The following is a 16736-nucleotide window of genomic DNA, read 5'->3' on the forward strand; positions in this document are numbered from 1 at the left end:
CTGACATTCCAGAGTGGGAAAAAAAAAGACATGAATGATGTAGATTTGAACAAAAATAACCAAAAGGAAACGGGGGTGATGCCTTGTTAGTAAAAAAGGAAGCACAGCACAGCAGCAAACTCTGGGAGCGCACACTCTGTCTTAGTAATTCCTTGCCTTGTCGCTTTGTCTCTCATATAGGCGGTTATTATAGAGACGCGGCTGTCATGTCATATTTAGCTCTGGAAATGTCATTTGGCAGCACACCTGCTGCCTGGCTATGCTAATAAAGCTAGGTTTAACTTTGATTAGAATCCAGAGAGAAGAAGTGGGGGCAGAAGAGAAGAGGAACGTCAACGAGATTAAGAGCTGGAAGAGTCGCTCCAGCGGTGAGCCTCATGCAGACATCTCTCTCGACCCGTGACATGTCAGTGCGATGACTCATGCCTTAGCTGGATGGATATGTCTGGATGCATCACATATGAAACATAAGAGGAAGAGCAGCCCCTGACCTTTCCTGGAACATATCGGCTAAAGGGTGAAGTCAAGCCCACATGTCAAACTTGGTTTAAATTCCTTGTGTCCACACGCGTCTGTGTTTGTGTGTTCCGATAGCCCGACCCGACAGTTACCCTGACTGAAAAAGACAATGACACACTTACCCCTGGTAGGGTCTTCTGCTCGTGCAATGCATTCTGGGCTTTGAGGGCTGATTCTCGTGCACAGTACGTGAGGAAGGCACATCCTGGAGAGAGAGAGAGGCAGGAGGTGGAGAATCACATGTATGCTGTGATTGAATTCAAATCAGTTCAGTCTGCGTACAAAGCTGAAACAAAAATCGTCTCAAGGCACTTCACTTCAAGGCGAGCGATCACGATATTTTGTGGTGCAATTGTGATAACGATAAAAGTGACGAAAATAACTGTACGGCGGTGAGGGCATGTCACAGCATGCGTAGCTCCACAAATACAAAAGCGGCTCTTGAAAAACATTCCCACTTGTAATATGCTTCTTTAGGACACCAGTCAAATAAATAAGTTCGATTTATATCATTAAGCTGCACCTGGAAACTGCACTTAATCATATTTTCAAATTGATTGATATCTATTGATGAGAAGAGAAAATGGTAGAAGAAGCCACAAAGTTGAAGATATCAATAGCAATGTCCAAGAAAGAGACATAACATTGTAGAACTGACCCGGAAGAACTTTCTAGAGAAAAGAAAACGATAACTCTGTGGCTTTGTCCTGGAAAGCTAAACGCAAAAGTGATGTGGCTCGTCTCCTTTCTATGGGAAGAACACTTAAAGTTAAAAAGAGCAGCAGCTCCTTTGGTTGCTTTATCCAGGAAGGAAAACATTTGATCAGGGTTACTTTCTATGAGAAAGAAAAAGAAGACTTAATCGTGCCAATAGCTCTGCCAGTGGATTCATCCAGGAAAGAACGGCACACAACCGACAACACAAAATCTTACCAAGTATTTTTTGGTCCCATTTCTAAATATCCTAGTGAACTTGAAACAAAACGAACTTTCAAATAATGTTTGAGCAAGATGTATGGGTTTGTTTGAAGTAAGTAATTCCTTAAAAGAATATTAATACTGGCAGATTATTTCACTTGTAAGACATTCTTCCCATTGTTGTAGGCTTTAAGTTACTTTTGTCTTATTTTAAGTGCACAATGATATTTGCATTAGAAACTAGACTAAAAATAATAGTGAGATTTTGTGTTTTTGCAGTGCGCCTAAGCAGAGAAGCCCTGATCCATGAATACTTTCTATTGACAAAAATAAAAACAACTTTAAAGACTTAATGGAAGCCGTAGCTTCTTCAATGTCTTTGTCCATAAAAGACACAGCTAAAGACTAAACTAAAGGCTACTTTTAGTTTAAACTGTAAGAATAGGATAGTGACAGCAACAGCTCATTCAAATGCTCCGTCCAACAAAGAAACATCAAAAGACAAAGAGTGCTTTCCATGGGGAAATAAAACAAAGAAAGTTCATACAATGAAATATTTAGCATTTTTTTCATGCCCAGTATGTTGTTCTGTAAATGAATGTTGACTGAAAACATAAAGACAAACCGCTCTTAGTTTTTAAAGCCGTGTGAGATGCCTGATCATAAAGTCTGGAGACACAAGTGTGAGCTTTTAATATCACTCCGCTCCAGCACAATGTATGCAGTCCCACATAATAGAGAAAGGCTTTCATTAACCTTTAAAGCTCCCTCACATCATGAATATGTAAATATATGCAGAATAGGTGTTATAGGTGTTGGAAGGCTGATACCACCTGGCCCATACGTCTCCCAAACGACTGATGCTTTTTGTGTTGTTGGGGTTTTGTTGGGGTCTTTTTTTTTTAATTTTTAATTGAAGAGCCTTTTTGTTTTCCCTCCATCTGATTTGCATTAGAAATGACAGTAAGGATCATTGTTCATCTTAGATCGCTTCCCTGGCCTCTGTCCATCTGTCAAATGAGATTTGTTGATCTTTCTTGCAAAATATGAACAGCCAGCTCGCCATGTGATTGTCTTGAGTGTTCAACTTTTGCAAAAGATTTTGAATTAATTCAGCTGGTCCAGAATGTTGTCATTGAGCAGCAGTTAATAAGGAGAAATCTTTGTGTTTAGAGGTAAAATGTAACATCTTAAGCTAAAAGTGAACTCTGTGATTAAACCCTGAGGTAAAAAAAACTCCTAATCTAATAGTCCCTTTACTGGCTTTAACATTTTTATTCAGCTGTGTCATTTTCAGCATTAAATCTGGACATGACAAACGGTCGAAGCCTTTATGTGCCTTTGATGCTAGACTTAGTGTTATGCTTCTTGTTCTCAGTCACAAAGCCAAATTAATATTCCTTTTGATGAGCATCGTCATAAAAAGCACTCCTGCACTTTTTCAAACATGGTCTTGCCTTCATTTATTGATCAATTCTGCACAATACCTTTTCTCTGACCTCAAAGAGATGAGTCATCTTTAAAGAAACATGTCCCCCCCAGAGTAAGACTTCCCAACAGTGTCTGCAATCAATTTAGGGGTTAACGCCAGAGATCCTCGTTAGATCGATGGCACACTGTGTCTTTGGTGAGACGGTCATTTAACGTAAATCATATTTCGCAGAATCCATTTGCAAATGAAAATTACAGCTGCAGACAATTTTTGCGACCTTACACTTTGTTCTGACGGAGGCATTTACCTTTGTGCATCCCCGTGTACTTGTCCTTTATCACCGTTAACTCGTAGATCTTCCCAAACTGTTCGAAGATGGGCTTCAGGTCCTTCTCCTCCAGGTTTCGGGGTATCTGCCCGATGAAGAGCTTGATTGCGTCAGGCTCCTTCATTGAGAAGTCTAAAGAGGAACAAAACACACACACACACACATATTTATAACAGAAACATAGAGTGGAGGCGTTCAGGAGCCTGGAGGCTTAAATTCACACTGCACAGGAGGTGCAAACAGGAGGCCGGGGATGGAGGTACAGATGGGAGCGTTCAGTTGAAATGGCTGGCTGAAACGATGGTTTGTACTTTATCTGTGAAATGTACATCGTGATCCTAATAATGTGGATTCTGGCAAACACGAAATTCACCAACAAAGTTGCATCGTGTTAAAACAAATGTAAAAATCAGTTGCTACAGCCTCCTAATCAGAAAGGAAGGCTTTGATGCATCGTATTTTGGATGCTCTGCGTTCACATAATAATACAGTTAGGCCTGTTGACTGACTCCTGATTTAGCTTTTGCTAAAGCTAACAGAAAAGTCCACATGTCATGATGGGCAACAATGAGTGGAGCTGGAAGATGCAAGTTAATCGTGACATTCCGATATTCAAAATAGCACAAAATGTTGCAAGACAGTGATGAGCAAATAGCACACACATGAAACACAACGACCATGCAATGCCAAATGTATCACATTTGATATTTGAGGCCTCGTCTACCTCCTTCACAAAGTTATTACATTTTGGTAAATATAATAAAATGGCTGCAAAAGGAATATGTAATAGTTATAAAACAAAATTTAAAGATTTTAAAGACTTAACCCTTTTGTTATTTCTGATACAATTATTTATCTGCTAAAGTACTTTCCTCAACAATCTGCTGCAGCAAGTAAATGTGCTTTTTAATTAGTAAACGCAAGTATCAGTCAGTGTTGCGTTACAGAATAAACGTTTTTGGTTCTCTAACAATTAAACGAGCGCAAAAGCCTGATGTACTGAATACGATACAAACAAATTTAGAAAACAAGGCGACCAGAAATGGTTCCTGTTGAATAGCGAAATACATTCAATACTTTTTTAATCTGAATTTTCTGATAATTAGGGCTTTAAAATGACACCAGAGGTATCATTTTTGAGACGATTATCTTCTAGACAGAAAAAAAAAAAGTTAGCACTTTCTTGAAAATCTGCATACAAAATACATTTTTGGTTCTACAAATTAAATAACTGGAAGGTCTACTTCATCAGGTGTCTGACAAAAAAAAAAGACAAAATCCTATTTGGTGTAATTTTTGTTGTCTTGCAAAGGCACCCAATAAACTGTTCTCATTTCATCAAAATTTAAAACGGTATAAACGTATGAAACCACAGAAATATATATAAAAAAGAACAAACATATACCATTGTGCATAAAATAGAAGCAAAAGAAAGCAAAAAATATATAGACAAATATATTAAACTGCATGTAAACAACAGCAAAACTGCCCAGTATTGAACATCAGTACCACAGCTGCATGTTTTTCTTAACATTGTGTGCCCCTAAAACAGTCTAGGATGATTACATCAGAGGGATCTTAAAACCTACAACAAATGCTAATTTTATACACATAGTCATAAAGTTTGCTTCTGGGAGAACTGCAAGCTATTTCTCAATTTAAAAATAAAACTTCTAAAGCGGAAAAAGGCACAGTTCAACAATATGCTTTGAATAAAAACGCACAAAAAAAACAAAACAATCAGTAAAATATATATATATATATATGCTTTTCCCTTTTAGGGGATTTTTTTTTTTTGTATAATGGATAGCACACCCGCTCTTTTCCTTGCATTATAACCATATTTTTATACATTTTTTTTTTCCATTACTGTAGCCTAAACCAAATCCTTCCTGTGGATTTGTGGCAGATTTGAGCTCAACATGACAGCGTGTCAGTCAGCACAGCTGGAGAGCTCTTTGTCAAGACATCGGTGACAACAACAATGACCTGGACGCGATTTCACGCATTTGAGCATAAAAACACTCATAAAAACACACACACACACAAAAAAAAAAAAACAAAGAGTTGAGAGAATAATACCTGTGGTGCTGGTCGTGGTATTTAAAAAAATCGGAGTGATCTGATTTGATGTGTCTTCCTTCCTTCCTGTTGTTTGGTTATTATTATTTCTCAGTTCATCTGTCCGTCTCTGAATCCTGTAACAAGTTAGGCCCGCACGCCCCCTAAAACAACACAACTAACATCCAGCCGAGGTCCTTTATTCGGCATGAGCGAATTTTACGAGATCTCGGTTTTTTTCCGCTACTGTTTTCCACACAGATGCCCTGGATTTCTCTTTTCTTGAATAGAGAGGAAGGGGGTGGGGGGAGGTGAAAAAAAAAATAAAATAAAAAAAATAAAACAAATCTCCTACTGGCGTGGCTAAAGAGAGGGTCTTGTGACAGATGAGTCTTTAGACTTCCCTAATTCAGCGGACCGTAGGGAATTGGCAGTCTGGCTGGCTGTCCTCTCCTCTTCCCTGTGTGTCTGTACTCCTTTTGACGTCGTAAGCCGGTGTCTCCCTCCCTGTCCATCTCAGCTCCATCCCTCCCCCTGGCTGCTTGAGCCGTGATGTCTGCCGCCAGGGCCCGTCGCTAAATTACCGGCACCAGTGGAGGAAAAAAAAAAAAGTATGTGCTGCAAAAACAGGGGACGCTCCTGCTTACAATGTGTTTTGCGCTTACAAACAAAGCTTGCGCTACACTTAAATGTTTCCTAATTTCCACTTCTTTTTTTTTTCTAAAGTGGAAATTAGCGATGACTACTGAGGTCGTTTTAAAAGAAAAAACTACAAAACGTTATCAGGGAGTTAAGTATGGCGGATGTTCAGGGAGGAGCTTTAAATATTAAACATGATTTTCAGTTGAGGTGGATTTTAATGCGCTCCATTTAGTCCGCTGGTACGCTTGTATTTATAGACGGAAATACAATTTTGTACGATTGCATTGGTTAAAATTGAAGGAGCAAAGAGAGAGAGAAAGAGAGAGAGAGAGACGGGGGTAATTTGCATTATTTTTTGTTTTCCATTTTTGGCTTCATTTTTGTAGATTCCATAAAATCTGGCCAGCTTGTGTGGTCAGTTTTGTTTTCCTTACATTTTTTTAAAAAGCCTTTAAAACCAGACAAAGGAATTTGTGTCCCTTCTACATTTTTTGTCATTGACAAATCTTTTGATTTCTCCATACTTTTCTATAGTAAAATTACATTTTATTTCACTGTTTTATTTTATTCCCCTGATTTTCACTGGTCTGAAGAAACAACTGAAAAAATCTTTCAAATGTAATGGAAAAAATGCACGTATAGGGTCAGATCCTTCAAATCAAATTACAAATCTCATCTTTTTTCTCAACAACAACTTTAATCATTTAAAGTTAACATCTAAGGTGATTATGCACGGTGAGAAATTAAGATCAGATTGGCATTCATGAAAATAAACATAATCTTTTATTATGATGCTAAACATAACACTTCTACAGCAATGTTTTAGGAAAATGTGTGTCCAGGCGACCCAGTTGAAAATTACATTGAACCAGAATGAGTTCCTGCAAATAGTTGACACGATTTACAAGCTCTATAAAACATTTTTTAAAAAATCTATTTGCATGCATGCATACATGAGATGGGAGAGAAATATAAAAAATAGATAGTCAGCAATAAAACTGATAGTATCTGATGTGGTGGGAAGAATAAATAAAGTAAAACCCTTTAAGAAAAAATCATTTTGAAGACATTTTGTCCATCCCAATCTTTGCACAGGTGGAGATAAATAAAAGGAAGGGACACTAGACGGTTACACTGAGATTTCCCTAATTCACACGTAAAATTGTACTCCTGATAAAGAAATAACATCTTTTAGGTACAGAACACAACCTGTTGGAGACATTGTGTTCAGAAAGGTAGCGTTTCTTTTTTTTTTCTTCTTCTTCTTCTTCCTGTAGGTTTTCCGTTTTTCCCGTAGCCTGTAAAACGCAGTCGGTCCCTGACATCAAGCGCTTTCAAATCCGCCTTTTGTTCTCGCCGTGGAGCTGGCCGTGGTTCTGAAATGAATCCTCTCAACTCGTGTCACATCACCGGGGATGAAGGGAACGTTCTCTGAGAGGGGCTGAAGGATGAAGAGGGTGGGGGGGGGGGGCAAGAAGCAGCAACAAACGTTATTTAAATGTTATTTGACGACACGCACAGAGACTCTCGGGGTTACACGCCCTCTCTGAGATTTGGGCAGCATGTAAACAATGAGCCCACATGACAGCGGGCTGCACACACCCCGGCACACATGCGCACACGCAGAGACTTCAAAGGAGTCACGATCTGGACGTGCGGGGCTCAAACCGCAAAAAAACACGACGGTGGTTATATTAAACTGAACCTATGCGAACAAATATCCCTCTTTTTCCCTCCATTCCTTCATTTCCCTGCGCTACAGTTCCCCTTTAGATCGTCTCGGAGGTTAAGAACCGCCATCTGCCGTCAGTCACCAAATCCGGTCTAAGCCTGTGCTGCAGTTGTTGCCGAGACCCGATTCTTACACAGTTGATCGGGTATTAATTGTTCATGCAAGTGCTTCGGAAACGTGATCTGTGTCATATACGCGCAGCGGCTGGAGGTTTGAAACCAACACTGACATCTGGTGACGAGCTTTATAACCCACACGATGACGGCAGAAGAGCTTTCATTATTAATATCCAGCGTAAGAACAGTAAACAGATGTTGCGTGAGTGGATTTTGCTGTTTTATTCGCTTTTAAAAGCAGATGCACGGAGTCAGAGCTTATAAATGTAGTGCGGAATACCTCAAACGCCCCAGCAGCAATAAAGGATTTACTAAAAGTAGCGCACGGATTAAATTAGGCTTTTGTGGCTGCTTTTAAACTGCATATTACCGCAAACAACTGGTCATAACTCGCATATGACGATATTTCTCCCTTGATTTTCACGTCAAGATATATGTATTTTATTAAAAACAGAGAAATTCGGGTATAAAATCATACATAGATTGCATCATAGCTCTTCATGTGCAATGACAATGAACTTTTTCACATGTAGTCATGACTAAACAACCTGCTTTGATGGGTTTCAATGGGATTTGATGTGCCAGAGGTCCCAAAGTGCCACCGTCTTATGACTTTTGGATGCATTCCTGCTCCAACAAACCCGAAACAAAATCCCCCTTACTGGAATGTTAGCAAGTTTTACAAAAACCTGGTTATCAACAGTTCCTTTGATTCAGGTGTGTTGGAGCAGGCATGCATCTAGAAGATGCAGGACAGTGGCGTTCAAGGTTCTGAGCTGCAGAACCTTGTGAATAGGCCTTTTGGTTGCTTCCCTCGTTAATGCCTATTTCAAATAAAAATAAATTACACAAAGGTAGAGTCTGTTCACTAATTCAGTGTGGGTGGGGGGAAACCCACAAAAAGAATCTTATAGTAGTTTTTACCGTCTTACATGAGTCTCAAATCTATGACTTTGTTTTCTAAAAATCAATCAATTTCTCATCTAATTGTGATTGAAGACATCTTTAAAAAAAAAAAGAAAAAAGTAAAGTTTTAGTCAGTAAAAAAATACGCAACTGCAAAACTTAGAAAAAGCTACTTTCCTTTAGTGACAAATTCTAAACATTTTGTAGCAGGGAAATATATATATATATTTTTTTTCTGATGATTTGGGGAAATTTGCTCACAAACAAAAGAACAGCCTTGAATTTTTATGGAAGTTTGATTTTAATATGAACATACAGGATACATTAAATCAAAAAGTAAAAGAAAAGAAAGAAATATTTGCATGTTACTGACTGAACAAAGCATTCGATCTCCAACACCAGCCTTCTTCGTTAAGCACAATGTTAAGATGTTTCTTCCAGTTGATCAGCAGGTTTGGACACATCTCAGTTGGTATTTTGGACATTTTTTTTCTGCTCTTAGACTCTTTAAACTCTTCGCGTTTACCAGATACCACTTGGCAACGCAAAGCCAAGCTGCTCCAGGATCCTAAAGTGATTCTTTTTAAGTTTTTTTTTTTTTTTAATAAAAGTCCTAACTGGCAGTTTTGCCCGTCTGAGCCTAAAGATGAATACAATTGAAGGGCAATTTTGTTTACAGAGCCTATATAAAGCAGTTTTTATTTATCGTTTTAATTGTTTTGCTCATTTCCTTTAGATATTGAAAATGTCTTCCAGTTCCAACATCAAATGAAATGAACGTTTGTTGATCTTTTAGAGGATGCATTTGCAATATTATGCCTTTTTCATTGCATTCCCTGAAAATGGTTTCAGAACGACAAAATTATTGTTTATTGCAGCGACTTCTGAGACAAAATATCGTCGAGCAAAATTTGGTTTCATGGGCCGGCCCTGGAAACACCAACCAAACTCGACACAAGCCAAAAACGACACTAAGGAAAACCTGGAAACGCCCAACTCCAAGTCAGATTTATTTTTTGCCCAGCCTGTCTTTGATTGTTTAGATTTTTCCCACTTTTGACACTCACTGTGGTTTCTGAAGTGTTGGAAACTCGGAGCTTGCTCAGCTTGCCGCGGCGCTCAGCATTCGTTACAGACCGTGAAGAGCCATCATCACCGGGAGCAGAGCAGGATTCAAAGAAGCCCTCACTTCCATCAGCTAACATGTGGCACAGCAGAGTTTTTTTTTCTTCTTCTTCTTCCATCACATCAGACACATCAAAGTGGTTCTGGATCCCTGAGGATGAGAACAGGAGGGGAGGGAGGAGAGAGTAGTGTTAAAATTCAAGGAAAGCAGGTCTATTCCAAAAAAAAAACAAACATTATTTCTCACTTTGTCGTGCAAAACCTGTGCTACACATAAGCATCCTCTTGGTGAAAACACGTCAATTAATTGCTACACTTCTTTCAAAGAGTCTGTGATGAAAAAGATCCCAGAAAGGATCTGCTGACACCTGAACATGTGCCTCCTCATCTACTGTTCCCAATTAGTTTTACGATTTCGTTTCTCACACATAACTCTCAAAAAACCCCGATGTTTCCCATTTACTTTTATTAGCATGTACCTTTTTGTTGTTTTTTTAACAATCTCATCTGCTTCCGTTTTTTTTTTTTTTGTCATTATGTAGTTAAAGTAGTTCTGACTGCAGCTGATCTGTAAAACCCCAGCCTAACACAAGATCATTTTAATTATAAGAAATGTAAAGAAATGCAAAAGAACATCCTAAGGAGTTGCAGGATAACGTAATGATTACATCATTACCGGTTTGAATTTAAAATAAACGACCTGTTAAAACAGTTAGCGTCGATTTAGATCCTGGGTAAATCCATTTTATAACCTGTTCCTGTTTCTGAATAATTGGCTCTACTGAAAAGGTAATTTTGGTCATTTTCTGGGCTAATTTAACACATATGTCCAGAAACCTAAACTTTTATGCAACTAATTACAGCCAAACAAGAATACCACGACAATTTGCTCGCTTCCTGTTGAGTAGAAAGTGATTTTTGTGGCCAAATTAAATGAGATCAATACACACACACACACACAGAAGTGTGCATTTGCTAAACTGCAAATCTAAAAATGTCAACTTAGAAGAAAATGCTCTATTTTTCCTCATGTAAAACAGCCAAACAGTAGAAAAAAAAAAATTAAACCTCTTATTTTCCAAGTTGTTCACGTCAACATTTTTAAGAGCTTTTTATATTTTTATTTTCTTAAGTCGTTTTAAAGTTGTCCTTACAGTTTGTTGACTAATTATCTGTCCGTTTCTAATATCTTGAGTGGACGATACATGGTTCAGATATTAAAAAGCAAAAGTTTAAATGTAAATATGTAAGAAGTAGAATTAGATTAATAATCTACCGTACAGCAAGTTTTCAAATAATTTTATTTTAGGAATAACCTTATTAGCGTTACATTTTTCTGTCTGTCAAACTGTTGTCTTTGTTTTTTTTTCTTATAGATGAAACAACAGAAAATTAATAATTTAATGACAGACTTCTGGTAAAGTATCAAAAGATCCATTCAAAACTAGTTCTTGATGTTTGTTCAAAGTAGAAAAATACTGATCCATCTTAGTTTAAGAGTCTAGTTATTCCTTAAAGATATACACAGTAATGACCAAACTTCAGCAATGCTCTACCTGAACCCTGAGGTTTTAGAGGTCCTAAACTCTTTTGATCTCAAATTGTTTTTTAATGTACCTGCAGTGTATAAAATGTTTGAAAAGAACAGTTTAAGTTTTGATAAGCTGTGGTATTTAAATTTCTTAAATACATTATTTTCCAATCTCACGTTAAATTTAATCTAATCCCCAAACAAAAAGCTGCAGCAGCATTTCAGGTAGTTTGTTGCATGGATAAACATTTCCAAAATGAAGTCTAAAACCTTGATATAACTTGTACTAAACTATCAACCTATTTTAGTTTGCATACTTAAATTAAACTTGTGTAACAAAACAAAAACTAGCTGTAGCCCAGCAGGCCACATCCTACTAAATAAGGCCCAGAACATTTGAAAATTCTCTAAAAAAAATAGTCTGGAGCTGGACTAAGAATGTGTAAAAAAAATGAAAATAAAAATAAAAAGCAGCTAAAGTTCAAGGCATCTGCACAATTTTTTATGTACAGTTAAGAAAAAGATTACCTCCCCTTTAAAATTTGAATTTAGAAAAAAAATTAAGAGGAAGAAAAAACATTTCTAATTGAACTAGTTTTAAAAAAGAAGCAGGAACACGGTGGTGGAAGTATTATGCTATTGGGTCAAAAATGAAGGGGAAAAAAAAGAAGATCAGACCTTTTTATTGAGGCGTAGCAAAAACTACTGCTTAACTCGGTGCTGTTGTTCACAAAGCAGGACAGGGTCATAAAAATAAACCACAATGGTCTTAAATTTCAAACAAATCATTAAGCTAAACATTTCAAAGAATTTGGAAAGAAAACTAATGAGAGATCTCTCTAAAGTCCCCAGAACAACTGCTAAGATAATAATGAATGATTAAGTCAATTCAAGAAATAGTGTCAAAGATCATTCTGCGCAGGAACAAACTCTGCAGAGGTGACACCTCCAAGCCAGACTGAAGTATGTTAAAGACAGCTTGAAGGAGCATTGTGTGTTGGAAGCATTTATTTAGATGAGACCATGTTTTCAGAATGGAAAGGAGTCAAGTCTGAAGATTTAAACGAGACCTTTGCTTCCTTGAACAGGTCAGGGTACGTCTACGGACTTTACAAAAGTCCGTAGACGTACATTAAATTGTTTCCGTGCAAAATCATTCTTGGATAAGATTTTGCCTGTTTTGAGCTCCTTTCAGAATGAGCTGTCCCAAAGCTCTCCCAACTCAATGTTTACTATGTGAAAATGGCCGCAAACAGGTGCTCAATTGTCTTCGAAAAGCAGGAGTAGACCAACAAAAATGCAGCAGTGGTTTCTGAATAGTAAGTTAACAAAGCACTTGTCTTTTTCAGTAGCTATTGTACAGCGCATACAGCCGTAAAACTATTTAAAATTATCAATGAAATGTTTTTGAATAGAATTTGAAAACCAGCTGACCAAAGATCCTGGAGCTTAGCCCGGTTGCTAGGTGACGGGCTGGGCTAGGCTGGAGTTGCTAGGTAACGGCGCAGTGCCCGTAGAATGTGGCGCAATATTCTGGACGTTTATGAAACGGCTGATTTTTCAGACACCAAAAACATTAACTTATTGCCAAAAAACTAAGTTTTTTTTTCAACCTTATTGGTTTTCTAAAGAGCTTAGGCCGTTTCAGAAGCAGTAGAAACCCAAATGGAAGTATAAAACCGCGCCAAATGTAAACGTTGTTCCCGATAGCAAACAACCGCTTTGTCTTCCTACATCACAACCACCGGAAACATGTCGCTTCACCTCAAAAACTACGCCTGCTGGGCAAATGTTGACGCTATAAGCAATGACATGAAGGAGAAAGTGAGATAAAAAATAAATTAAAAAATCAGTGCCAGAAGGTTATAAACTCTGAAGGACCTGGGGAGATTTGGTGCAAAAGAAGAACGGGGCGGGTTTCGACATTAGACGTGTCAGAAACAAACGACTGCAGGCCAGAGAAGTTAATAGATTTAACTCGTTTCCGTATAACCTTTTTATTTCTGCGCGTAAAAAAAAAAAAAAAAAAAACAGCAGTCGAAAGCTTTATGAGGGGGAGGTAATAATTTAAATAACTGTACCCTCCGTCACATTAGAAAATTCCCTGGTGTATTAAAAAAAAAAAAAAACTAAGTCCAAATTTAAAACAAACAAAGCGTAAAAGTTAAGAGAAAGGAAACAACACACATTTCAAACTCAGATTTTTATTAGTCAGTACAATGAAATAAAAACTGATAATATCTTCACCTCCTGCAGATATTTACTCCTCGGGGATGTTGGTGATGAACGATGAAGGAACAAAAAAACACCTGACGCCTCCCACCTTTCTCGATTTGCGGCGTTCTCCTTTTGAGAAACTTAACTGAGATGTAAAACTTATCACTGAAGACATCTTGGCGCACTGGCTGAAGGAGCGAGCATGGCTTCACAAATAGGACATTTCCAAGTTTGAACAATGAAAAGAAATAACGATTAACCAAATATGTTGTCGGAAAAAGCAACGTAATATTTTTCTTTAAGCACACCAAAATGAATTAAAGTGGGATTTAAGTTAATATTTGACAAAAATAACTACCGCTATACTGCGGATTTGGAAGGCAAGCAGTTAAAATCGCTCGACGGGAACTAAATTAGAGGAAAACAATATGACAGCAACTACATTTTCTGCTAGCTGGTAGCAAAATTAATGGTCAATAGGCCTGGAGGAACATAAATATGAGGGACGGTCCGTGAGGAGTAAACCTACAGCTGACTGCGTGTGAACTGATTCAATCTAACCTTTATTAAACTAACGATCTTTACAAGTTGAACATTTAATGCGGTGACTCATACTGGAACAAAAACAACACAAAAACTGAATTATATACGTATATATTTATATATCCACCTCTGATTTTCTTTAATCTTCTGTCTTCACAGCTCAGCAGCCTTCTCGGAGCGTCCCGGGATCTTGTCCGTTTTTCCCTCTTCGCCGCCATGTTTTTCCCTTCTCGGTTTCTTAGCTTCTGAACTGTCCGTTGATGCCCACTTGGATCTGCACAGCTTTAACAGAGTTTGGACTTCAACTCTCTTGACTAGCTACTGATTCAAGTCGGAGCGGTCAGTACCGCGGGGGAGGGAAGGGTCTTTTTGGAGGGAACATCGGACCCCCTCCTCTCGGGCCGGGCCGCTTGCCTCTGAATCTCGGGTCGGGGCCGTTGAAACGGGGGAAAGGCGCGCGAGGCGGGCCTCTGGGGGGCGGATGCCGGGCTAAGTGTGGGGGCCGAGGCGGAGGGGGCCGCTGGATAGGGTGGCGCATTTCGTGGCGAGGAGGAGGCGGCCGCCTCGGCGCGAACTGACGGGGAGGAGGGGGGTTGTGCTGCTCATGGGCAAAGTAAGGGTCCCTTGGAGGGGAGAGCGGGGGAGAGAGGTGCCCTCCGCCTCGTGGGTACGGGTGAGGAGGACGAGGACGAGGACTCCCAGGTCTGAAATACGCATCATCAGGTGGATAGTAGGGATCATCATGGAGGAAATGCTCATCATCCTGGTAATGCATTTCCTCCTGGTGAGGTTGCTGCGGGCGATGCGGGTCATGGAACAGATCATCCGGGTGATGCATTGACGTATGCTGATGGTCATGAACCGCCATGTTGCTGAAGCTGTCGCCTCTGCTCCCGATGTTGGGTGCAGGCTCCTGCTGTGGGGGCTTCATCAGACCACCCACCGGGTGCGTCAGCAGGGGTTTGAAAGTAGGTGGCGGTGGTGGGGGCGGTACTTTTGGGACTGGAGGAAGAGTAGCTCTAAAGAAAGCGGGGGTGACGGGTGGAAGCTGCTCCGGAGTTTGCTCTTGTTGGTAGGGGTACAGTCCTGTTGTGTTGTCTCTAAGTCCCGGCGCCAACATGTTGTAGCCGCCAGGCTGCCGAGAGCTCCCGTCAGGGTGGGGATCACCAAACCAACTCTGTTCATTTGCCCTCTGAAAGCCCTCAATTGTCTGTGAGCCCCCAGCGCCACCTGCAGCTCCAGGCCCTCCTGGATGCATGGCAACATGTTGGTAATGTGCAGCTGGCGCAGGAATCCCGCTCTCCACCATCTCCTGATTGCCAAAGGGGAAGGGCTGGAAGACCTGCCCGTTTTGAGCCAAGCCTGGCAGCGGGTGAGCTACATGTCGGGGGTTGTTGAGGTTCTTATTCTTAAATGCTACAGGAAGAGCATTGGCTGCTTCGTCAACAGATGACGGATTCTTCCCAGAAGGGAACGGGACCGCCACCGGCTTGTCCATGATCTCATCTTGAGTGGGAGTGCCTCCTCCCTCGTCCCTCACTGGCGTTCCTTCCTGGTTGTCTGTGCCAGTTACTGGGCTAAAACTCTCCCCTCGCACAGCCGGGTTTGTTGGAAAACTCTGGTCGAACGCACTGAACACGGGATTCCCCTGCAGGAAGTTGTGTATTTTCGACTCTAAGCTCGAAGAGGAAATAGACAGTTCTGGATCTGTACTCAAATCCATGTCTCTGTGCAGAGCCTGGACCAGGGCAGAGGCTTTAGGGGCCGGTTGAGAGTTCTGCTGTGCAGGTGGTGGAAAGGAGAGAGACGCGCTCCGAGGAGGTGCTGCTGATGCAGATGAGGATGGGTGAGAGGAAGCAATCTTGCCTGGAGGGAACGGGTCCGGAGATAGTAGAGGAGTGACACCTAGATGAAAAAAAAGACACGGAGAGAGAACATAAATGAGTATTTACCACAAGTTTACTGCTTTCAACATGAAATCTAAAATAAAACAGATGATGACCAACCCTTCAAACTGCTTTGGCTCTGAACTTTGGACAGGGCACTCAGAAGGTCTGCAGGACTCACATCCACCTTGGAGAGGATGTTCACCAGGGAACTGGCATCCTGAGGGACTAACGGAGCGGAGGGTTTGGGTAACAATGGTGGAGCTGCAGGACGATTCTCCACTGCAGCTGCTGCAAGACAGAACAGGCAGGACAGTCAGTTACACTGTTATGACAACGCATATTTATATTTGTCTGTAAATACAGATGTGTGTGTGTATTTGTATTTATTTGTCGTTTTACCTGTTTTTCATTTTGATTATTCTTAAATGAAGAAAAACGTAACACTTTTGCAATAAGTAGGAATGTGGACATTGTGAAAAATATGCAAAAAAAAAAAAAGAAAAAGAAAAAATATAAAAGCATATGATTGGCAACCTTAATGGCAAGAAAAGTATGTCTAAATGAATACTTAATCTAATTTTGTTGTGGAAATTCAATACAGTTGCTATACAAAACATGGAAAGACTGCTAAAAGCTGCATTTTTTATATGTACATTTAAAAAAACAAGTAATTCTTTGTAATTTTTAGCTAAAACATCACAAAAATGATGCTCAAAAAAAAAAAAAAAAAAAAAAAAAAAAACAACAACCAACCCCCCCTCTTATTTTTTTTGACGG

General features: G+C 39.7%; 2 protein-coding genes across 5 annotated transcripts in view; both read right to left on the reverse strand.

The window, feature by feature from the left end:
* Positions 1 to 521: 521 nt before the first annotated feature.
* LOC106954682 (CUGBP Elav-like family member 3) lies at positions 522 to 5773 on the reverse strand. 2 transcript variants are annotated; one of them, XM_015044377.1, is made up of 3 exons: positions 5614 to 5773; positions 3177 to 3329; positions 522 to 724 (listed from the first exon to the last, which is right to left on the reverse strand). In XM_015044377.1, exons 2-3 carry the CDS (start codon positions 3319 to 3321, stop codon positions 537 to 539), a joined length of 333 nt encoding a protein of 110 aa, XP_014899863.1. In that variant the 5' UTR covers positions 3322 to 3329; positions 5614 to 5773; the 3' UTR covers positions 522 to 536. The 2 variants fall into 2 exon arrangements, with proteins under 2 accessions (XP_014899863.1, XP_014899862.1); XM_015044376.1 differs by having other exon boundaries at positions 5280 to 5768.
* Positions 5774 to 7159: 1386 nt separating this feature from the next.
* The window catches only part of rprd2a (regulation of nuclear pre-mRNA domain containing 2a), a 23133-nt gene continuing 13556 nt past the window's right edge, over positions 7160 to 16736 (reverse strand). Inside the window, exons 9-12 of one of the 3 annotated variants that reach the window (XR_001426410.1) lie at positions 16077 to 16247; positions 14198 to 15975; positions 9722 to 9930; positions 7160 to 7341 (exon numbers count right to left, since the gene is read on the reverse strand). Coding sequence is in view for 1 of the 3 variants with exons in the window: in XM_015044375.1 (XP_014899861.1) it covers positions 14411 to 15975; positions 16077 to 16247 (1736 nt within the window). In the remaining 2 variants the exon portion in view is untranslated. Of the gene's footprint in view, positions 7342 to 9242; positions 9931 to 13498; positions 15976 to 16076; positions 16248 to 16736 lie in introns of those variants that run through there. The other 2 variants (XR_001426409.1, XM_015044375.1) reach the window with 2 other exon arrangements.

Source organism: Poecilia latipinna, unplaced genomic scaffold (assembly GCF_001443285.1).
Source record: "Poecilia latipinna isolate Pla-1442-1.1 unplaced genomic scaffold, P_latipinna-1.0 Scaffold673, whole genome shotgun sequence".
In the NCBI taxonomy this organism is placed as follows: Eukaryota; Metazoa; Chordata; class Actinopteri; order Cyprinodontiformes; family Poeciliidae; genus Poecilia; species Poecilia latipinna.

What these genes read in the sequence shown, in the direction of transcription:
- LOC106954682 (XM_015044377.1), bottom strand. Translation starts at nt 3,321, where the DNA reads ATGAAGGAGCCTGACGCAATCAAGCTCTTCATCGGGCAGATACCCCGA. An exon ending in GTACACGGGGATGCACAAAG is followed by an intron (nt 725 to 3,176) that starts GTAAATGCCTCC and finishes CTCTCTCTCCAG; the next exon opens with GATGTGCCTTCCTCACGTAC.